This window comes from Nicotiana sylvestris, chromosome 10, assembly GCF_000393655.2.
Source record: "Nicotiana sylvestris chromosome 10, ASM39365v2, whole genome shotgun sequence".
Taxonomy (NCBI): Eukaryota; Viridiplantae; Streptophyta; class Magnoliopsida; order Solanales; family Solanaceae; genus Nicotiana; species Nicotiana sylvestris.
Window position 1 is genome coordinate 12,049,146 of NC_091066.1, and position 20,222 is coordinate 12,069,367.

Sequence of the window (20,222 nt, forward strand, 5' to 3'; positions counted from 1 at the left end):
TTTGGTATTTCGGTATCAGTTTATTCGGTATTTTGGTATAGGATTTCCAGTTATTCGGTATTTCTGTACGATCCTTGGTATTGAAATTTTGATATTATCGGTATACCGAAATACCGAATAATTTAAGTACACCTTCCTTCACTGCCCGACCCGTTATCAATTTTCAGCCCAAGTTTCTAACTTGTTATTTCTTACCCTTAGCCAGTAGCCCACTAAGATTAAGCCCAACGCCCCAACCATTAGAAATTATTATAATTAGAAAAGTAAAGGAACTTCTCGTATTTGTTGCTGTTCAACTCATTTATCACTTTATTTGAATTTTTTTAATGATATGATTTCTATTATAAATTATTAGAAGTAAAGAAAGTACTCATATTCTACTGCTATGCTCATATAGTGATTTCTATTAGAAATTATTAGAAGTGAAGGTACTGCCCACATTTTCTTGTTGCTATACTCATTATCACGCAATTAGAAATTTTCTAATAAATTAGAATTCAGTAGTTCAACATTGTTTAGTTCACAAAAATATGGTACGATACCGAACCGTACCGAAATCATACCGAACCAAACAAGAAGATACTGAATCATACCGAACTACTTTGGTACGGTATTTGGTATGCACACTTGATATACCGAATACCGAAATATCGAATCGTAATTTTTAAATACCGTACCGAAATACCGAACGCCCACCCCTAGTAACATTTCATTCTTCCGCTTATTTAACTTTCGTTACTTATAAAATGTTAACATACAACTATTAAGGGATTAAAGATGAAAAGGGTAAAATAATTGAAATCATTGGCTTGCCTAGCTTTCACTAGTAGGTGCCATTACGACTATCGAGGGTGAAAAATTCGGGTCGTGACAGTTTAAAGCACAATTTTGGACCAGAAAGTAAGCTTTGAGACGAGGTAAGTCTCCTTTCTAACCTTGTAAGAGGGAATTAACCCCATAAGTGAATTGACTAATGTGTGCTTGTGGGGGCTACGTACACACGAGGTGACGAAAATCTGTACGTAGTTACTAATTATGCTTATGTTCAGGTAGTTTAGGACCCATACCATGTTATACTTACGATGTTTGTACCGTACTTGTTAATTTAATTGCTTAAATCATATTGGAACTTAGGAATTGTTAAAGGTTAAATTTTCATTTACTTGAATTTTGGAAGGGTCACTTTACTGTTACTGAGGATTGGTGTTTCTTTGAATATTAGCCTCTTAATAAATCTTGAATCGACTGTTTATAAAGTATTTTCTCTTCTCATGGAGTGGGCCGAACGCCTCGGTAATAGATAGATGCATCTATAGTTCGTGTCGTTCGACCCTCGGCTGTGCACAACTTAAATATTTTTATGTTGGATCGGCCTGTACGACCTCGGCATAATTTGTGTGTAATAAATTCTTGGAGCTCAATTATAATTGCTATTGCTTCATTGGTTTAAGAGGTTAAATTGTTAAATGATGGAAATAAATTTGGGATTACTATTAGTGAAAGAATTATTTATTATTTCCTGTTAATGAGTTTTCAGCTATATTTATATAATCGACGCTTAACTATAATTTCGGTATTCTTATTGTTAGCCCATAGTAAGTGTCAAAATCGACCCCTCGTCGCTACTTCTTCGAAGTTAGACTGGATACTTACTGGGTACATGTTGTTTATGTACTCACGCTATACTTCTGCACTAATTGTGCAGGATCTGAGGCTGGTGCATCTGGATATCAATCTGACGTGCATTCTTGATTACTACGAGACTTAGCGGTATGCTGCCTTCTGAGCCCGTTCTACAGCAAGCGAAGTCTTTCTTTTGCTTTATTTTCTGTCTATTTCACTTCAGACAGTAGTGTAGTATTCTTTTGTATATTCCACTAGTAGCTCATACACTTGTGACACCAGGTCTTGGAGATTTATGCTAGTAGACAGTTGATGGTTTTGGGTTATTTTACTTATCTTACTCGTTTTCAAGAATTTTGAGATCTCGTTTTATTAAATTCTTACTCCTATTTATGCATAAATTAAAAATCGACTATTTCAAATTTTAAAAGAAATGATCACAAGGTTAGTTCACTATTAGCCTGCCTAACGGTAACGTTGGGCACCATCCGGTCTATAGGAGAATTTGGATCGTGACAATTTATTTCGCCTTTATGAACATTATTCCCTTCAGGAACAAGCGGGGCCGTTGCCTTCGGACCTGATTGCCTTCTGCGTTTGGCTCCATGTGTCTCTTTATTATGCGAGCATTTATATGAACATATTTTATCCTATACAAATGACAATATAAGTTTCTTTAATTTAGTAGAGATTTTATTATTGAGTATATTATACTGATAAATAAAATGACAATTGAAATTTATTAAAGTAATACGATCTAATAACCCGATTATAATTTAATTTAATTAATATTTTCAATACTGACTATTAGTTTTATAAATTTCTCAAGTAACTTTTTAAAAAAAAACAAAAAGGAAAGAGAAAACGACGGACACGATACGGGAAAGTAAAAGAAGCGGAAACGGAACACGCATCCCGTAATTATTGATTCCTAAGAACGATTTATTTCCGGCAGCCGAAACTACTAAACCACTCAGCAGTCCGCAGTGTCAATCCGTCCTGCAGCCACGAATTTCGCATTGAGGGCTGCTAACAGTCCCGTTCATATTTTAAAATCTTTAGTGTCAAACCCACACATTTCGATAGTTATCCTTTTCTCCTTCCACTTTAATAATTTTGCCATTTACAGCTTTGAACAGTAAAAATTAAACGAGTGATAGACGAAGTGATACTGAAAAGAGTAGTGGTTGGGGGTGGGGTGCGTGTGTTGGGAGGGGGAGGGCAGAGAAGAAGAATGAAAGCCAAGAAAAAAAAATGGAAAGCATATAAAAATCCCTAGAGACGATGATAGTGGATATGGAACGATACAATTATTATAGATAAAAAAAGGAACCTAAAAGATTTTCAATTGGGCAAGTTAATGGGGCGTAAGAAAGTAGAAATAAAGCGAATCGAAGACAAGAGCAGCAGGCAAGTGACTTTCTCTAAACGGAGGAAAGGACTCCTAAAGAAAGCCAAGGAACTCTCCATTCTTTGCGATGCCGATGTCGCCGTTGTTGTATTCTCCAATCGGGGCAGACTCTACGACTTCTCCAGTACTAACAGGTTCCTCATTAAATCTCCTCATATTGTTAGATCTAGTTTGTTCCTATTTTCCATACTTTTATGTTTCTGTTTGTTTGTTTGTACTTATCCAGAAGGTGCACTCCATTATATTTGTTACCTCTTCAACATTCGAGAAGCATTATTAGAATGATAGCTGGTGAATCTCTAGGATGACACCTAGCCATATATGCTGACACAAAACAGTCAGTCTTGTGCTGTTATTATCTGAGTTTTCCTGTCCAATGAATAGTAAAGAGTGTCTTTTTGCATGTGATTATAGAATTATGACGTGAATATCAGGAACCACCTTCTTGAACATTCTTTTACAGGAATTTTAGTTGGGGATATTCTGATATTTTTCGTCTGTGTATGTCAAAAGATTCACTTCTTGTTGCTTAAGACTTGTACATTAAATATTGATGTGTAGAAACATTGCTGTTTGAAGAAAATTTTGGAGAAAAAAGGGGTTGGCCTGTTTTAACAACGGCTAGTAGGGAATAAGATTTCCATGAGTCTATGGTATATTATTGTGCTTGTGGTATCTTTTGTGATTGATTGCTATTCCACATGAGCAATCTAATTGGTAATAGCACCTAGTGATGGTTGCTATGATCATTTATAAGATACACATCTCCTGAACAGAAGCAATGTAATAGTTCTCTTTTTAGGATTTATAATTAAAAGTGAAAAATCCAAGATTGACAATTTTTCCTTTTTATATATATACGACATTAGGCCCAGTAAAATTTCACTAGTGGGGTCTAGGGAGGGTAGTGTGTACGCAGATCTTACCCCTACCCCGAAGGAGTAGAGAGGTTGTTTTCGAAAGACTCTCGGCTCAAGAAGACGAAAAGAGACTGATAAGAAAACATAAGAAAAATAACATCAAGAAAATGAGAAAGTAGATGCAAAGCAAAAGCAATATATAGTACATAAACCCGGCGCTATGAAAAACGAAAGAGTAGTAAGACACAAAATTGCCACTATCTGACTTTGACAAAACCTCTACGTACGAGACTAGCCTCACAAAGGTACGAAGTAAGGAAAGACTCAACTATCTCCTAACCTACAACCCTAAAAAGGAAAGTAACTCATCTAATTTTAACGGGAGGGAGTAACTTTTATCATCCCTATTAGTGGTTTCAATATGTATGCTACTTGTGTTTGTTTTTAATAGGATTTTAATAGGACCAATTAAGTGTATATGTTTCTACTTGAGACTCCTCATCCAAAAGATTTCATATGTTGTCTATTCTCTTTTTTAAGACGGTATGTCCGTGTTATATATGAACATTGACATTATACCTTGAGAAATTGATTTTATTTGTTGAATCTCCTTAATGTGCATGGACCATGAATGTATCCTGATATACTTTTAAGGTTTTTGCATCTCTCAAGCACAAAAAAAAGAGGAAAACAAAAGCACCCCACTAGAGTATTTAATAGAATTAGCGAAAATGTTCTTCAACTCATGTGAGATGAAAAGTATCTTACCCACTCGTTTCTTAATCCCGCAAGATTTCACGAACCGCTAACTTCAGCTCATTTTTAGCTTCTCTATACCGCTCCTTGTTCTTCCTCTTCGCCTCCTTGTCTATGCTCTCTATTAGCGTCAAATATGCCACTTTCTTATCTTCTACTTTTCCTTGGACCTCTTCACTCCACCACCAGCCTCCTTTGTGGCTGGTAGAGAATAACCTTCGAGACCTTTAACGCCTCTCTCTCTCGCAGCTTATATAATACATTTTGCTGTCATGGTCCACATACAACTCGCATCCCCATTGATCCTCCAGGCTCCCATAATCAGAACCTTCTCCTCCAACTCTTGAGCTTTTTCTCATTCAAGGCACCCACCTGATCCTTGGTTGACCATACACAACTTTTTTTTCTCTTCCTCATGATTTTAAGTCCAAAAATCCTAATCTTTAAGGAAAAGAAAATTTAATCTTGATTGGATTCTTAAGACTTCTTGAATTTTTTTTTAAATTTTGGTCTTCTTGATCTTGCATCATTCTTCTAGATGAAAAAAACTCGCCCTCGAGCCTAACAACTTCCATGAATGGCGCAAGATTTGATATAGTAAAGAACACGGACCAAATACTCACTAGGTTTTAACTTACATTCTGTTAGCTAATCGTAGAGCTTCTTCACGTTATCAGAAAACTTAGCATTTGGTTTAACTAAATTTCAATTTTTAAGTATTAACTTTTTACCAAGCCTTCTTCATGTAATCTTTTTATATTGATTATCAAGCTTCCACTTACAATATAAAGTTATTGGTGTTAGAACTTTAAGAAACTTAACTAACTCCATGTCTTGCTTTGAATTAAGCATGTGGAGGTCAACGCTTTTTCTTAGAATGCATCAACTGCAACGGTTCTACACCAACAATTGTTGGGATGATAGCCATACATATACATTTATGATGTCAAGGCGGAGTTTAAGAGAAAGACGGGGATTGATTTTTTTGCTCATCTTATGGACTTTAGGATTAATGCAATATGCTGCCTTGTTTGAAATGATAGATTCGACAATCAAGTCAATATTGTGTTGAGCATCTCTGAAAGGTGGAAAGTCAATGACGCACATGGTTTGGATACTCCAATGGTTTTATCATAAAACTTTGATGGTAAATCCTCAACTTGTAGATCCAATGCATGTTTCCTTGTGTCTTTGATAATGGACTTCATCAGTTTTGTCCTTTTCACTCCCTTGACTATCTAAATATTTATCATATTAGGCATGGTGCCTCGATACTCTCATGCCTTGGTCAGCTTTAACCTCTTCAGCCTGCCAATTTATCCTGCTCTATGCGGTTGAATTGGTGAATATCGAAGTAGTTAACGTGGCGGTGGTACTGATATGTTATGTAGTAGTGGAGGATGTAGGCATTGTGACAAATTTGGTAGCTAATTTTGAAGCACGACCTTCAACCAATTCAGCCAGACACCTCGTAGATTCCATCAAGCTGTCTAGCTGCACTTTAAAGCCATCTAGATGCACTTTGAAGCGATCTAGTTGAACTGTAATTTCTTCATTGTCTCGTTTAAGGACTTTAATTCTTAATTTTTTAATTTTAAATTTCAGATCCCTTGAAGAGGATCCTGAACTTGCTATTTTCTTGTCTGGTAACATGATGAACAAGATAGCAAATCAAGAATTCGAACTTGAAACTTATGCTCTGATACCAAATTGATGTACTTTTAAGGTTTTGCACCTCTCAAGCACAATGAATAAAGAAAACAAAAGCGCCCCCACGAAAGTTATTCACAAAACTAGTTAAATTGTTTTTCAAACTCACGTGAGAAGAATATAAGATGAAAGAAACTTTACTCATTCGTTCCCTAGTTTCGCAAGATTGCATGAAGTGTTTAATAATAGGGGAAGAGTGAAAATAAAAGATAACTCACGTTTTTGAAGCAAGAGTTTAGAAAAACTGATCACCAATGTTTATTTTCATCATATTGAGTGAGCCCTTTAAATAGGCCTGACAATGAATAAAATTCTTTAAATAGGCATGACAATGAATAAAATTGACGAGGTTAATAAAAACTAATCCTAATTAAACTAAACTAAGAATAAGGTGAAGAAAAACATATTCTAATTAAAATAGAAAAAAAAATTCTAGTAGGAATATAATACCGACTAACAATCCTAGTTTGACTAAAACTACACATATAATCTTACTAAAACAAGAAATAAATAGGAATTTCTAATCTTTAAGGAAAAGAAATTCTAATCTTGAATGGGTTCTTGGACTTATTGAATTTCTTGATTTTTTACCTTTTTGATTTTGCATCATATCATGCACTTAATGTTGAATGTGGTGATTACTTTGGTGTATCTTTATGTTTCTTGTATGTCATACACTTCTCATTGTATCATAGTATTGATATTTTAATCCATAAGCGTTTCATGTGGTAGCACAAAATATATAAACGAGTAGCAATCATGAATACTGTGCATAACATTGCATGCTAATTATTCAAATCCAAAGGCATTCAATGCATTCAAGATTTGCTATTTGACGTACTTTCAATTCTGACAATACTTAAGGGGAAATTCCTTCCCGCTCTCCTATAGGGATCAGAACTGACACTAACGTGATTTGCAAACAACGCTGACGCTATATAGCCATATAGGCAATGCTCGGGACCACCTCCCTTTGCTTCAGAGTCATAGGCGCAACTCTTCTAGTTGGAGAAGAGTCCAATTGCAAACCCGTGCACTCCTATCGTATTGTTGCTTCTATCACGATAGGGAACCATGTGATTCTTTCTATACCCATACTTTCTCGCTCTTATGAAGTTGTATTCCCTAGGTTATGCATAAGGGAAAATCACTTGAGCCTTTTGCCTTTCTTCTTTCCGGAGGTACAACATATGAATTCCAATTAATGACCATGAAGGTGTCCATTGTCATAGGGATAGTCTTTCATCGAGAAATGAAGAGAAAAAAAAGGACTAGCCGACTCAAGCTTTACTCCTTTTGCTGTAAATTCTTCATTTAGTAAAACCTCAATCTCAATTCCAAGAAATTTTGTATATAACATTTATCCTAAAAAGACGTAGTTCACACCTACTTTGAGGAGAAAGAATCCCTAACATCGATTTGTCAAAATTTATTGTCAACTTGGTATATGAATATGTAAATTATGCAGTGGAATACTATTGAGTTAATTAGGGATTAGATTTGGCGGGTTGTTCAAGGTCCTGGGTCACTTTGTGGTTACAACAATTTGGCATATGAGACACAAAGTTGAATGGCATCCATCATTTTATAAGAGATATGCTTATTTTCTCAACTCACGGCCATAAAGGGTAAAAACAAAATCCTAGATATCATTCTTGCCCCCAGGGTCTCGCTCAAGTGGCAAAGGGTGGTGGATTTGTGTCTTAGGTCACAGGTTCAAGCCCCCACACCATGCAAAGCAAAGCTTGGTATTTAAGTGGAGAAGGGTAGAGGGGTGGACCCATTATCCACCGAGTTTCGAAGGTTGCGGTTGGTTCAAAGGATCGGCCCTAGACGGATTTCTCGGTCATAAAAAAAGATATCATTCTTGCAACATCGAACCAAAGAAAATATATTGCTCTATATACTTGTAAAAGGTCTAAAAAAAAGAATTTGATCCAAGTGATCCAAATGCTTACCTATATCCAAAGTATTAGGAAAACCTTACAAGTGATCCAAATGCTTACCGATACCCAAAGTATTAGGAAAACCCTACTCGGCCATATTTTGATGTAGTTCCAATATGAATTTAAAATGGCCAATGTATTTTACATCGAACTTAACATGGGCAATTTCTACATTACCTGATAGTGAAGTTATAGACATTTTGTTGGCTAGAGAATAAATTTTTGCTTTTCTTTGATTCGATAATGGGATTATGACTATTGATACCACTGCTGATGGAAATTATAACTCAAGCATCTTAAAAAAATAGGTGCATCAATTATAAATTTACTCATCCATTACAAACACTTCAAAAGATTAGCATATTAATATCAGCTTTTGAAATTTTTGTAAAACAAAAAATTATTAAATACCCCTAGTTAAAATATCCAAAATAACTTATTAGTCTTAACATAGTGAAAGCGTCATAGGCAATCTAACAAATATGTGACCATACCTTGTCAATAACTCTACAAATGGATGGGGTTCATATCTTTAATCACTTCCTCCGTTTCATCTTTTGTGAAAGTGTTTGACTACCCAAACTTATTAGTCTTAACATAGTGAAAGCATCACAGGCAATCTAACAAATATGTGACCATACCTTGTCAATAACTCTCCAAATGGATGGGGTTCATATCTTTAATCACTTCCTCCGTTTCATCTTTTGTGAAAGTGTTTGACTACGCACGAAGTCCAACAAGAACGTCTTTTAGAGCAACATACCATGACATTTTTATGGCTATAAAGTCATGTCATTTAGGTAAAGTAAAAAGTATTTAGCTAAATTATTTCTAAATATAGAAATTCCTATTTTTGGAACATACTAAAAAAATTAGTGTCACATAAAACGAAAAAGGGACTATAATACTTTTGTAATACTATAACATGTTGGACCGTTTGCTTCATAGTAGTATAGAATATACATATAAACAAAAATTAGACGATTAGCCTTGACATATTCTCGAGTTAGGAGATAGAATTGTTTCTTCTACAATAAAATATTGATGATTTAGCCGGATCTTTATCTTTCATGCAACATATATATTTTTGAAAGTCCTTTATTATTTGACGATATTGTGGACGAACATTCTGCACTTTGGGTCCATAGTTGTGTAGTAATTGGGCATCTCACCATGGTTGCTGGAGCTGGACTAGACAGGGTTTCATCGTATCTTCTTCCTTCCTTGCAACAAAGAACAAAAGAAAAAAGCATTACTTAAGATATTAGAAGCCAACAAAAAAAAAAGAGAGAGAGAAAGACAATGTAATGAACACGACATGTTATGAAAAAGTTCATCGTGTTCTCCGAGCAATAGTTCACGTTTCAGTCTGTGCTTCGCTTATATTTGGCTGAGGTTCCTTCTCTTTCGTAGTGTTCCTGTCTTGATCTGCTTTTCATGTGATCATTTGCTTATATCACCTTACCTTTTAGTTTTCTCTTTCTGCCTATCCTCTTTGACTATATGAGAAAATTTGTCTCACAATATCTTTGATACAACCCTCGAAATTGTTATTTGTAGTTGTTCATATTTAGTGGTCATTAATAGCGGTTATCCTTTTTAGAAATAATAGGTTTGTTGGTGGTCGCTCATTTTTCTCTGTCGACTGGATTGATGGGTGTTATTTGTGTTGGTAGACCCATCGTGGCTGGAGAAGTCGGTGCATTTTCCACTTTTAGGATAATGGAATCCGCTGTTGATAAGTGTTGTATTTCCTTTACTTCTTTTGCGCTTACGCTCCTCTTTAATCTACTATCTGGATTGTGTTACTTGAAAGTCGGTAAAATCAACATACCAATGAATGTTATCTATTTTGTTGAGCTTGATTTATTTCAAGGTCGTGCAAGAGATTTTAACGTTCTCACGCCTTTTGGGCAAGTCACATGTTCCGTTCTCCTAAATTGTTTCTCTAAATGAAGGTGTATTTTTTTCCTCCAATTCCTTACTACTTTATGTATATTTCTGTGTGAGGATCTTTAGCATGATTTTCATCCTTTAGTGGATCATCAACGAAGCAAAGGTTTTATCCTTGGCCTTTATAATCATGTCGCATAACCCATGTTTGGTTCGTCGGGCATGGTCCTTGGAAGATGATCCCTGGAATGCCCTTTTTCTTTGATTTTTTAATTTGGTGCAAGGCCTTTCTATTATAGTTCTAGCATATAATCATTTTTCGTGCTGTTGCGGGGGATGCTGCAGCTGCAGCTGTAGTGATATATGTTCTCTCCTTTACAACTTCCTAGTGGATGGTATCATTAACACTGTTTGAAATAACGTCAATCAGTTGTTCTTAGTATCATCTTCTGAAAGAGGTCATGTTTTGTTTTTTGATATTTACTAGGAATTCAGGCTTCTTGACATAAGTTGCTTTTACGAGATCAAGTACATAGAAGGAGAATGGATATTGTACTCTATAAAGATACAACAAGGAAGACAACTTGCAATGTGTTGTGCTATAATGGTGTGCCATAAGGAGATATTTTTGAATTCAATGAGTTAATGTATGGAAATGTGTCGTGAGCTACGTTGTTCGAACTCTTTGAAAATTTCGCCGGGTGCATGTCTGATCCTTCAAAAATAGTGTATTTTTTAAGGATCTAACACAGATGCGACCAGGGTTGTGAAAAGCGCTTGCTTCCTCGCTTAAAGCCAGAAGCGAAGCGAAACGACCCCTTAGCTGCTAATGCTATATGAAGCGACTTAGGTAGACAAAAGCGTGCGCTTCCCACTAAAAAGCGAGAAGCGACGAAGCGAATCGAGCGAAGCGTGCACTTCTTTGTTTTAAACAGCTGCCAGCCTATTTAATTGAAAAAGAAGGGTTCAGTGTTCTTTTATTAAAACACGACCATCAGCAACAACGACTAGGGTTCCCTTTTCAATTTCAACAGAGATTCAGCAGCAACAGGTATGTGATGATTTCTTCCTTCTTCTTCTTCTTCTTCTTCTTCTTCTTTCACTGTTTCAGCTTCCAAATAGCAGAGAAATGCTGGAGAATTTTTTTTGTTAACCTTCGGTTCTTCTTTCCAAGTCGTCTTCTCTTCACTGAAATGCTGCCCAATTCTTCTTCCATTGTTTTTATGGTGCCCAGTTTTTAACAAAATGGTATATTGCCCTACCTCTTATTTTAATATTTTTTTAAAATTCCGCTTCACTTCAATAAAGTGAGCGCTTCGCTTTTCTCTTTTCCTTCTCGCTTTAAGCGAAATGGAGGCTGTCGCTTTTTCTCGCTTCACGCTCTTCACAACACTGCCTTTTGGAATGAGGTTTTAGCTATTATTCGACATTGTCTTTTTTAGGATGTACTATCTATTCCTTCTTTGCTCTTGGCTTAGGATCAACTCTACTTAGTCCCGATGCTCGATTTGCTTCTTTATGTTAAACATATTTTGTGACCCTCACGCATGCATAATAATTTTGTGCTAGGTCTCTACACCATACTAGAGCATAATCTTGTGCCATACGAGGACCAGTGCAATTATTCCTTTGATTCTAATATGAAACTCTTACCATACTATGGGTAATCAAGTTTTAATCTATCAAAGATTGCTCATTATAAGTATAAAAGTTAGTAGCTAAGGTCTCTAACCCTGTACAGATGAATGAACGAATGATTTTTCAAGTTATACGAAGCTTTTAATGTCCGTCAAAGTATGCTTTACACCCTTTTACCTCATAATAGAATACTCACCTTTACCTGGCATGGTTAATTGAGTGATTGGACTTGTGATGATTCGTGTCACCTTAGCTGATTATTTCCTTATCGCTAAGGCAACCTCAACAAGATTTGATGCTGCTTATTGTCATGCTTGTTCTTTCTCGTCTATGTTTTTGGCATGTCAACTTTGTAGAGCATTTCTGCACATGCACTTAATATTTCTAGTTCAAGATATTTCTTGTTCAAGATATTTCTTGTTAACATCAACAACATAGACAAACACACACCTTTGAACCCAATCAAGGGAGCTTGTGTAGCATCATCACCGAAGGCACCCCATTATGTTGGCCAAATACGAACTTTATGCTTCGATGAAAGGTCCAGATATTACTGCTCTGGTCGGGGTTTACTAGATCGGTCAGTCCTTCCAGGCTTGCAACCCAAAGGGAAAAAAGGAAAAAAGTCAACCGATGTTAAAGAATCCAACGACCAACAGTTGGATTATAAAATTTTAAAAAAAAAAATCAAAGGCACGAGTAATACAAATGAGGGCTTGCAGCTTGTTGGAGAAACTATAAAGCACATCTAGAAAGTATACACCAGCTTGAGGTAATTGTGAAATATACTATATAGGATCAGATAGAATCAATTAAGTTTATTATTTTCCTGTAATTATGCAATTCTCAGCTTCTTTCATAGTTTTAGAACATGTAAACTTAACTGCTTAAACATCAAATAACCCGAGGGAATAATTAATTTATCACTCAATAATTGTATCCTACAATTTTGTGTACTTACACATTAGTAATCGCATCTCACACTTTTGTATGTTTCAGTCTCACAGAGATCGTTCAACAGTACCACAGCCATGTGGAAGCAGAAAAAGAGAGCTCTACAGAAGTTTTGGACACAGAGGTATATGTGTAGTTGACTTGGCAATCCAGTTTATTCTGATGACTTAGAGCTCTCTCTGGATACCTGAAATATGTTCGCGGCCTGTGAACTAGTAATAACTTATGTACAGTACCCTGAATAATATCAAACAACCCATAGGTGCATAGTTAATACACCCAAAAAATATCCGCTACTATAGCTCTAAATGATCTGTCGGAGACTATTTCCAAATGCACTGTATAATCCATGTAACTTCCTGTAATCCTGAATAGGTCTAAAGACACTATCCGGGATATTTGTGTGCCCTCTGACTTGAAGGTTCAACCTAGTATGTAGTGATTAATGATGGTAACTTGTCATCATGGTGCCTAACAAGTGTCTTGTGCTTAGACATGGTTAGTATTTTGTTGAAACCAAAAAACCTGACAGCATTTTTCTTTTGATAAGTACAACCTCTGACAGTATTTTATGGTTCATTCTTGTATGGAGTAACTTATGGTCAATTCGTTTAGAGTAGTGATCAATATTTACAGTTCTGATTGTTGAAAGTTTTCTGTCCTTGTGAGGTGGAAATAGCACTCTAAATATTCAAGCTTCATGACAGTGGGAGAACTGTTACAAACGGTAGAAAGGTACTGACCTCATGCTCCTCTTTCATTTCTTGAAAGGAATACTACTCATCTTCTGTCTCAATTTGAAAGGCAACTCGAGGAACCTGCTGTTGATGATCTCAGTGTGACTGACCTTGTCCATTTGGAAGACCAACTGCAAACTGCTCTAATGCAAGCCAGATCTAGCAAGGTCACACCAAGTTCCTCTCTACTTTTTTACTTTCCTAGTTAAATTTACATTTTTTTAGAACTCTGGTGTTGATCTGTACATCGCGTTTTTTAGACGTTACACCCCGTAGCTAGTGTACTTCAGTTGTGTTCTCATTCTTTATACCTCTTGTAATCTTGTACCAGGTTGTAATTTGTAAGTTTGTCTTGATTTATTTTCTCGTCCAAAAGCCAGGGACCTGAAAATTTTTCGTGGTAACGCAAGCTGTTCTTTGTACTAACATTTATTTAGACGACTTCGTAATTTTAGAAGTATTTGCATATTCTTTTAAGTATATTTTGACATTTGTTTATCCTTGGAAGGAGATTTGACTAATTTGTTTTATGCAGACGCATTTGATGATTGAATCTATCAAAAGTCTTCGCGAGAAGGTAGGTCTCGGTTACTACTGGCCCAGATATGTTGGTATGGGGAAAGCATTTCTAGAAAAATAAGAGTTTGGTCTATCATGTTTCTAACTAGTGAACCCTTCTCTATCAGAGCCATGTCATCTCTTTGTCTCCGACTCCCTGAATATTGACTCTCATCATGGTATATATACTTGATATATGCTTGGCTTGGTTTCCTGTACCTGCCTGGAACTTGCATGCCATCTTAACGTCAAATGCTTAAGCTTAGATAATCTTAAGTAATACAGCTCCTTGATCTGCTACACTAAAATAAGTTAGGGGGATCAAACTCACAGCACTAGTAGACTTGCTCATTTTCCGAAAACATCATGCGCGCTGTTGTCTAGTACTGCTCTACCTACTTGTGTTAAAAATGTTGGTTATTCTAACTTTGAGGCAGAACTAATATGATGTTAAGTTGCCATTACACTATGCTTGACAGCAGGCATGACCTTAAGACTTTTCTATACAGGAAAAACTGCTGAGTGAAGAAAACAAACATCTGGAGAACCAGGTAAATTTTAGATGATAAATCTTTTCTTCCACTTGCACGATCGAATTAGGTGGAGTCTGCAAAAATATCTTCCATGTTTCTCCAAATGACTAATTAATGTGCATATCTATGGCCCCATAGATAGCTACGACTAAGAACGAGAGAGAAGTGACCAATGGGACGATGGCTTTAGATTTCACTAACCTTGCACCAGCCAGCATGAACTGTCGACAGCAAAAAGCGACCCTGAATTTCCTCTAGTTATTCAGGAAAGGTTTCCTGTAACTGGAACTACTACTTGCCAAGGTTATCTGGTGCATCTTTACTTTTTAAATTCCCATTGTCCTGCTGTACCTGAAACAGTACTACAAATAAGGAGTTTCCAGAATTAATAAAAGATATTTGAATGTTCCTCTATAAGACCAACTGATTGGTTGTGAGCGTGATGAGTTCTTCTTTGCAAGTCAGATGTGTACGGATTCAGTCCTTATTTTCATTTATTGATACAATCGGAACGATACATGCATGGGAAAAAATTTGTATTTATGGCTGTCATTACTGTCTGTATACATTTTGAAACAACTTAAATTTAAACTTAGTCAAATTTTATAGCATTATGGCATAATATCTAAAGCTCTATATTTCTCTCTTAAACTCCAGGTACATATTAAATACATTCACATAAAATGATTAAAAGAAAGGGAGCACAAAAGATGACACCTTCTATCACATTAATGTTGGCTAGGAGGATCTAATGCTGTCAAGAACTAATATAAACACAAATAGATTTAGTAGAAAACTTGTCTATTTTTGAGAAGTAAAAGTTGATAATAATATTGATTGGAGAAGTAATACAATGGTTACAAAACAAGTGAAGGAAATCAAGCACCAAAAAAGAAAACTTTTTTTTTCCTAAAAAAAGTTATTCGGGAATATGTGAAATATGAAGTTACAATGTGAGAGTTACCATTTATCGAGCAGCTTCAGAGTTTGAAGAGAACAGCAAATCAACTGATGTATCATAACAATGACTACATGGGAGTTTATATATACGCGAAGATACTCGTTATTTGTCCTTTTGGATTGATTTTCGCCGATTTGAGCTCTGCCTGCATTCCGACACGTGGAACACTTTATGTTTCAATTAGAAAACCGTCCCTGCTGTGCTGAATGCTTTCGCTGCTTCTCTTGGTCTGATTTTTACCGACTTAAACGGGAGAAATTTAAAAATAGTAAGATTTACAGGTCGTTTAAAAATAGTCTAGTTTTAAAAGTAATCAAAATTTATTCATTTTTCATTAAAGATAAATTTGAGCGAAAATACTGTTCAAAACCCGAAAAATATGCCAGTATATTATACTGGAGTTCCAGCATACTTATGCTGGAACTCCAGGCATAAGTACATTAGAACTTTAACATAATATACTGGAGTTCTAGCAAGTATAATTGTCCCGTATAATATACTGGAGTTTGGAGCACCGGTGCTCCAGTCTCCAGTATATTATACTGGAGTCAGCAAAGTATACCGGTCCAGCATAATATGTTGAAGTTCATACACAGGTGCACCGAACTCTAGTATATTATGCTGGACCAGTCTCTGTTGCAGTAAAATAGTGGTTATTTTTCATTGACTTCGTAAATGCTGGTTATTTTTGAATGACCAGTCCGAAAACTAGCTATACCGTGCTATTTTTACGACTTAAACCTATTGTTACGTTTGTCAAATAAATTATACTAGAATTATAATGTGCTCATTAGAATATGAAATATTCAATAATAATGAGACTATTTAGTGGATGTAAGGTAAATGTTTAGGTTTGTAAAGATATTATATTAGAACTATAATATGTTGTTTATAATACAACAATTAAATAATAATGAGGTTATTTAGTGAATATACTTTATTAATAGACGTTTGATTTATTAGACTGACAATGATATATACTTAGTATTATCGTGGCAAAGATATGCTTTTCACCAAGTTGATTAAAAAAAGGTACGGGAAGAAGGAAAATGGATTCTCTCTCTCTATATAAGGTTCTTTTAATTTTACACACACATATGTGTGCGCGCGCGTGTGTGTAAAATAAAAAAAAAATAACTTTATTTATAATGTAATTTTTTTAGCAAAGTGATACATAGCCGAACCACCTTCTATTCCCCTAACTTTGCCCATGTTAGTATAGTATAAATTATGCATATGATTTCAATAAATAAACTTAAATAAATTTTTCTAGTTTTAATTTGTACCTTTACATTCTTAAAGAAATTTGAAAGAACGAATTTTGAACAGAGTGCGAAGGATTATTTAACAATGAAAATACTGTAAATATGGATTTGATCTAAGGAGATCATTTTCTGATTATTGCTAGATCACTCGTACAGTTTATATTTATGATTGAGTATAGTTAAAAATAAGTTCACAAAAATTTAGTATGTATTAACCATGTACATAATTATTGAAGCAACAAAGAATTATATCCCAAATCCAATAATCACCTTTTGTCGCCTCTTACGCGCAGCAAAGAGTCGATTGAGTCAGCGCAATGCGTAATTTTACCGCTCTTCGATCTTTTCATGCATAGATTCCACATGTTGCCCGTTTGAAAATCAAAAGTTTAAGTCTTTTTTCCCCTTAAATTCGTGCTCAATTAAATAAATTCACATAATTTGAAATGAAGGTAGTATTTGTTCTAAAAATTTATTAGATACATATAAATTATTTATTTAAATTCAATAATTATTTAATATAATTATAATCTCGAACAGGGGCAGATTTAAGCTTTTTAACGGTGAACGTGAACCCATATTCTTTTTGTCAAATTAAATATTTATGCATACATTTCATAAAGTTGATCTAATATTATCTCCAAAAGTTTGAATAGTGCACGCCAAAAGAACATAGATCAATTCCTATTTGTTTTTTTCTTTCTCGCTTTTTCAGTGGTGCATCCATATTTTGAAATTCTAAATTTGCCTCTAACCCCGAATACACAAACTTAGCTAGCATTTTATTGATTTGATTGAAACTTGAAAAAAAAAATTTGTAATTGTGTTAAAAAATAATTTTTGAAAGTTGAAATTGTGTTCGGTCATGTATTTTATTTGAAGAAAAGTTGACGTGTTGTGAGTGGAAGAAAAAATTTTACCCAAAAATTGCGCTAAATCATTTGGGAACTTAGAAATTTTTAATTTTTTTTCTCAAAATATGATCATATTTTATAAATAAATAATATTTTTTAGTTTTTTAGAAAAAATAAAGTCAGATCTGTGACCAAACGGGAGCTTAATCTTGGCTTCCCATCTTTAGATACTAGTTGCTTCCTTCATGAGCAAGGAGTCTTTGGAGTTGCATGTGGACCCCAACTCCCAAGTAGATAGGTTAAAGTAAATGGACGCTGCAGGGAGAAACAGTTGATGTACCAATAGCAAAACCACAAAGGACATGGTCTACAACCAACCACATATCTACTACGTCCCCGAATTAGACCGACTCTACCAACTACGTACGCAGCTGCTGCGTCGATGAGTTTGACTAACTTGCATAGTTGCACAGCTCTAACTCCAGTATCTAAATGCTGAAAATAATGAACAGCTGCCTAGTATAATACCACGTGTGGAGTCTGAGAAGATATTATGTACGCATACCTTATTCCTATCCCAAAAAGTAAAGAGCTTGTTTTCGAAAGGTCCTCGGTAAAAGAAAATGAAAAGGAGGGCAACAATAACAATCACATATGTCAAGAAGATAGTATTAGCAACCTAAGAATCAGAAAAATAAATGAAAAAAGCAATATCAATAATCAGAATAATGAAAATATACTAGGTAATCGGAGCCGAAAACAATACAAACACAACAAGTACCACTAACAATCTAAAGCAAGACACTACAAACTCTGCCAAACGCCCTCAACAGGGAAGAAAGACGCTCAACTACGTACTAACCTACGATCCTAATGCTCGCCCTCCAAGCTTTCCTATCTAAGATCATGTTTTCTAAATGCTGAAAATGGATTCTCTCATTTATTTTTGACATATACGGCGGAAGATTGTACAAACCTATTTATAAAATTTAATGACTACAGTATGTATTAAGTTTTTCTACTATTCTATGAGAGAGAGTTAGCAGGCACCTCCCATCAACATACCTGCTTGTTGACGAGGGCACTGTTTATATGCTTTAAGATATTGTACTTTATAGCATTATCACTTGGACATATTTGATGAGTTTACAGAAAGTATACGGGCCCATTCCACGCCTTCATAGCAGTAGTATTTGGAACTGAATTTCCTGTTCACGTGGTCTCTCTTCGCATATTCCAATGTCATACCTAGCAACAGTGGCGGATCCAGAATTTTGTACAAGCGAGTTCAATCTTAAAAGTATATAACTTTAATCGTAAAATAATACGTAGTTATCAAATGAGTTCAAATAAAATATTTCTATAAAATTTAGACAGCTTTAATCGTAACTTATATATATACATAGTATAATTATTTTTGCCATCCAAAAACATTATCAGGCAGTTTAAGGTCAATATTGATTGTACTACAAAAAATTATTTTTTACAATAGATTATCGAAAATTTATCAAAAATAAAACAATATACTGGAAGTAATATGAAAATATTTTGTGGAGTAAAAATGTTTTTATTTTTTATTTTATTTTTTTATAATAGGCTATAGAAAATATATCAAAACAAAACAACATGCAAATCTAATACTCTAGAAGAAACACAAATATTTATTCCAAAAGAAGTAAATTATTCAACAATTTATATAAAAGTAAATGAACTACACATAATGGTGATATGAAAAATAATCTAAAGGGATTGATAAACATGCAAAGTTTATTAGTTTAAAATCAAGTATTGTCAGGTAACATGATTATAATTGGTGCAAATTTTAGTTTGCTTACAATGATATTGATGAAAAATTCCTTAATCAAATCGAAGAAAGGCATTTACATTATGCTAATAAATTTATAAAAATAGAGCAAAAGCTTAGGGAATTTTTGCATAAGATTTAAGAGAAAATAAAAGATTTAATTGGGATCCAGAGGGCACTAATGAATTTATTAAAAAGAAAAACAAGAAATAAAAATATTAAATTCTAGGCCTTAGCTTGAGGAAGAAGATGATCTTATTTATTAAGAAAAAGCTGACTCCCTATCAAATACTGGGGAGTAATATTAAGAAGACAAAATGATGAAATAATACGTAGGTAAGTGTCTAGGATTAGAGAGTTAGAATTGTATTATTTTATTACTAAAAAGGAATTATTATCGTAATAAAAATATGAAATAAAAACTAGAAAGTTTGACTCTCTTACTGCATCATTGTCATTCTTTTAAAGAAAAATTAAGAGAATAATATTGTTATAGCTTAATGTTGGATCTTAGTAATATTTTATTATATACCCATTTTCCTCAAAATAAAAGGGTCTAGCACAGGTTATATTAGAATATCTGCTGGGATTCAATTCAAATTTTAATAGGCATTCAAATAATATCTGACTGAGGTTGAAGGAAAATTATTTAAGGCTGAAATAAAAAAAAATCATTTGCAAGTTAAGTTGTGTTTGGACGTGAACTTGACATGAAAAAA

At 34.6% G+C, this 20,222-nt stretch overlaps 1 protein-coding gene across 1 annotated transcript; it reads left to right on the plus strand.

Annotated features, from left to right (window-relative positions):
• The first annotated feature begins 2,549 nt into the window (after positions 1-2,549).
• LOC104241796 (agamous-like MADS-box protein AGL27) lies at positions 2,550-15,036 on the plus strand. Its single transcript, XM_009796750.2, has 7 exons — positions 2,550-3,168; positions 12,837-12,915; positions 13,471-13,526; positions 13,596-13,695; positions 14,064-14,105; positions 14,596-14,637; positions 14,758-15,036. Exons 1-7 carry the CDS (start codon positions 2,984-2,986, stop codon positions 14,875-14,877), a joined length of 624 nt encoding a protein of 207 aa, XP_009795052.1. The 5' UTR covers positions 2,550-2,983; the 3' UTR covers positions 14,878-15,036.
• The last annotated feature ends 5,186 nt before the right edge of the window (positions 15,037-20,222 follow it).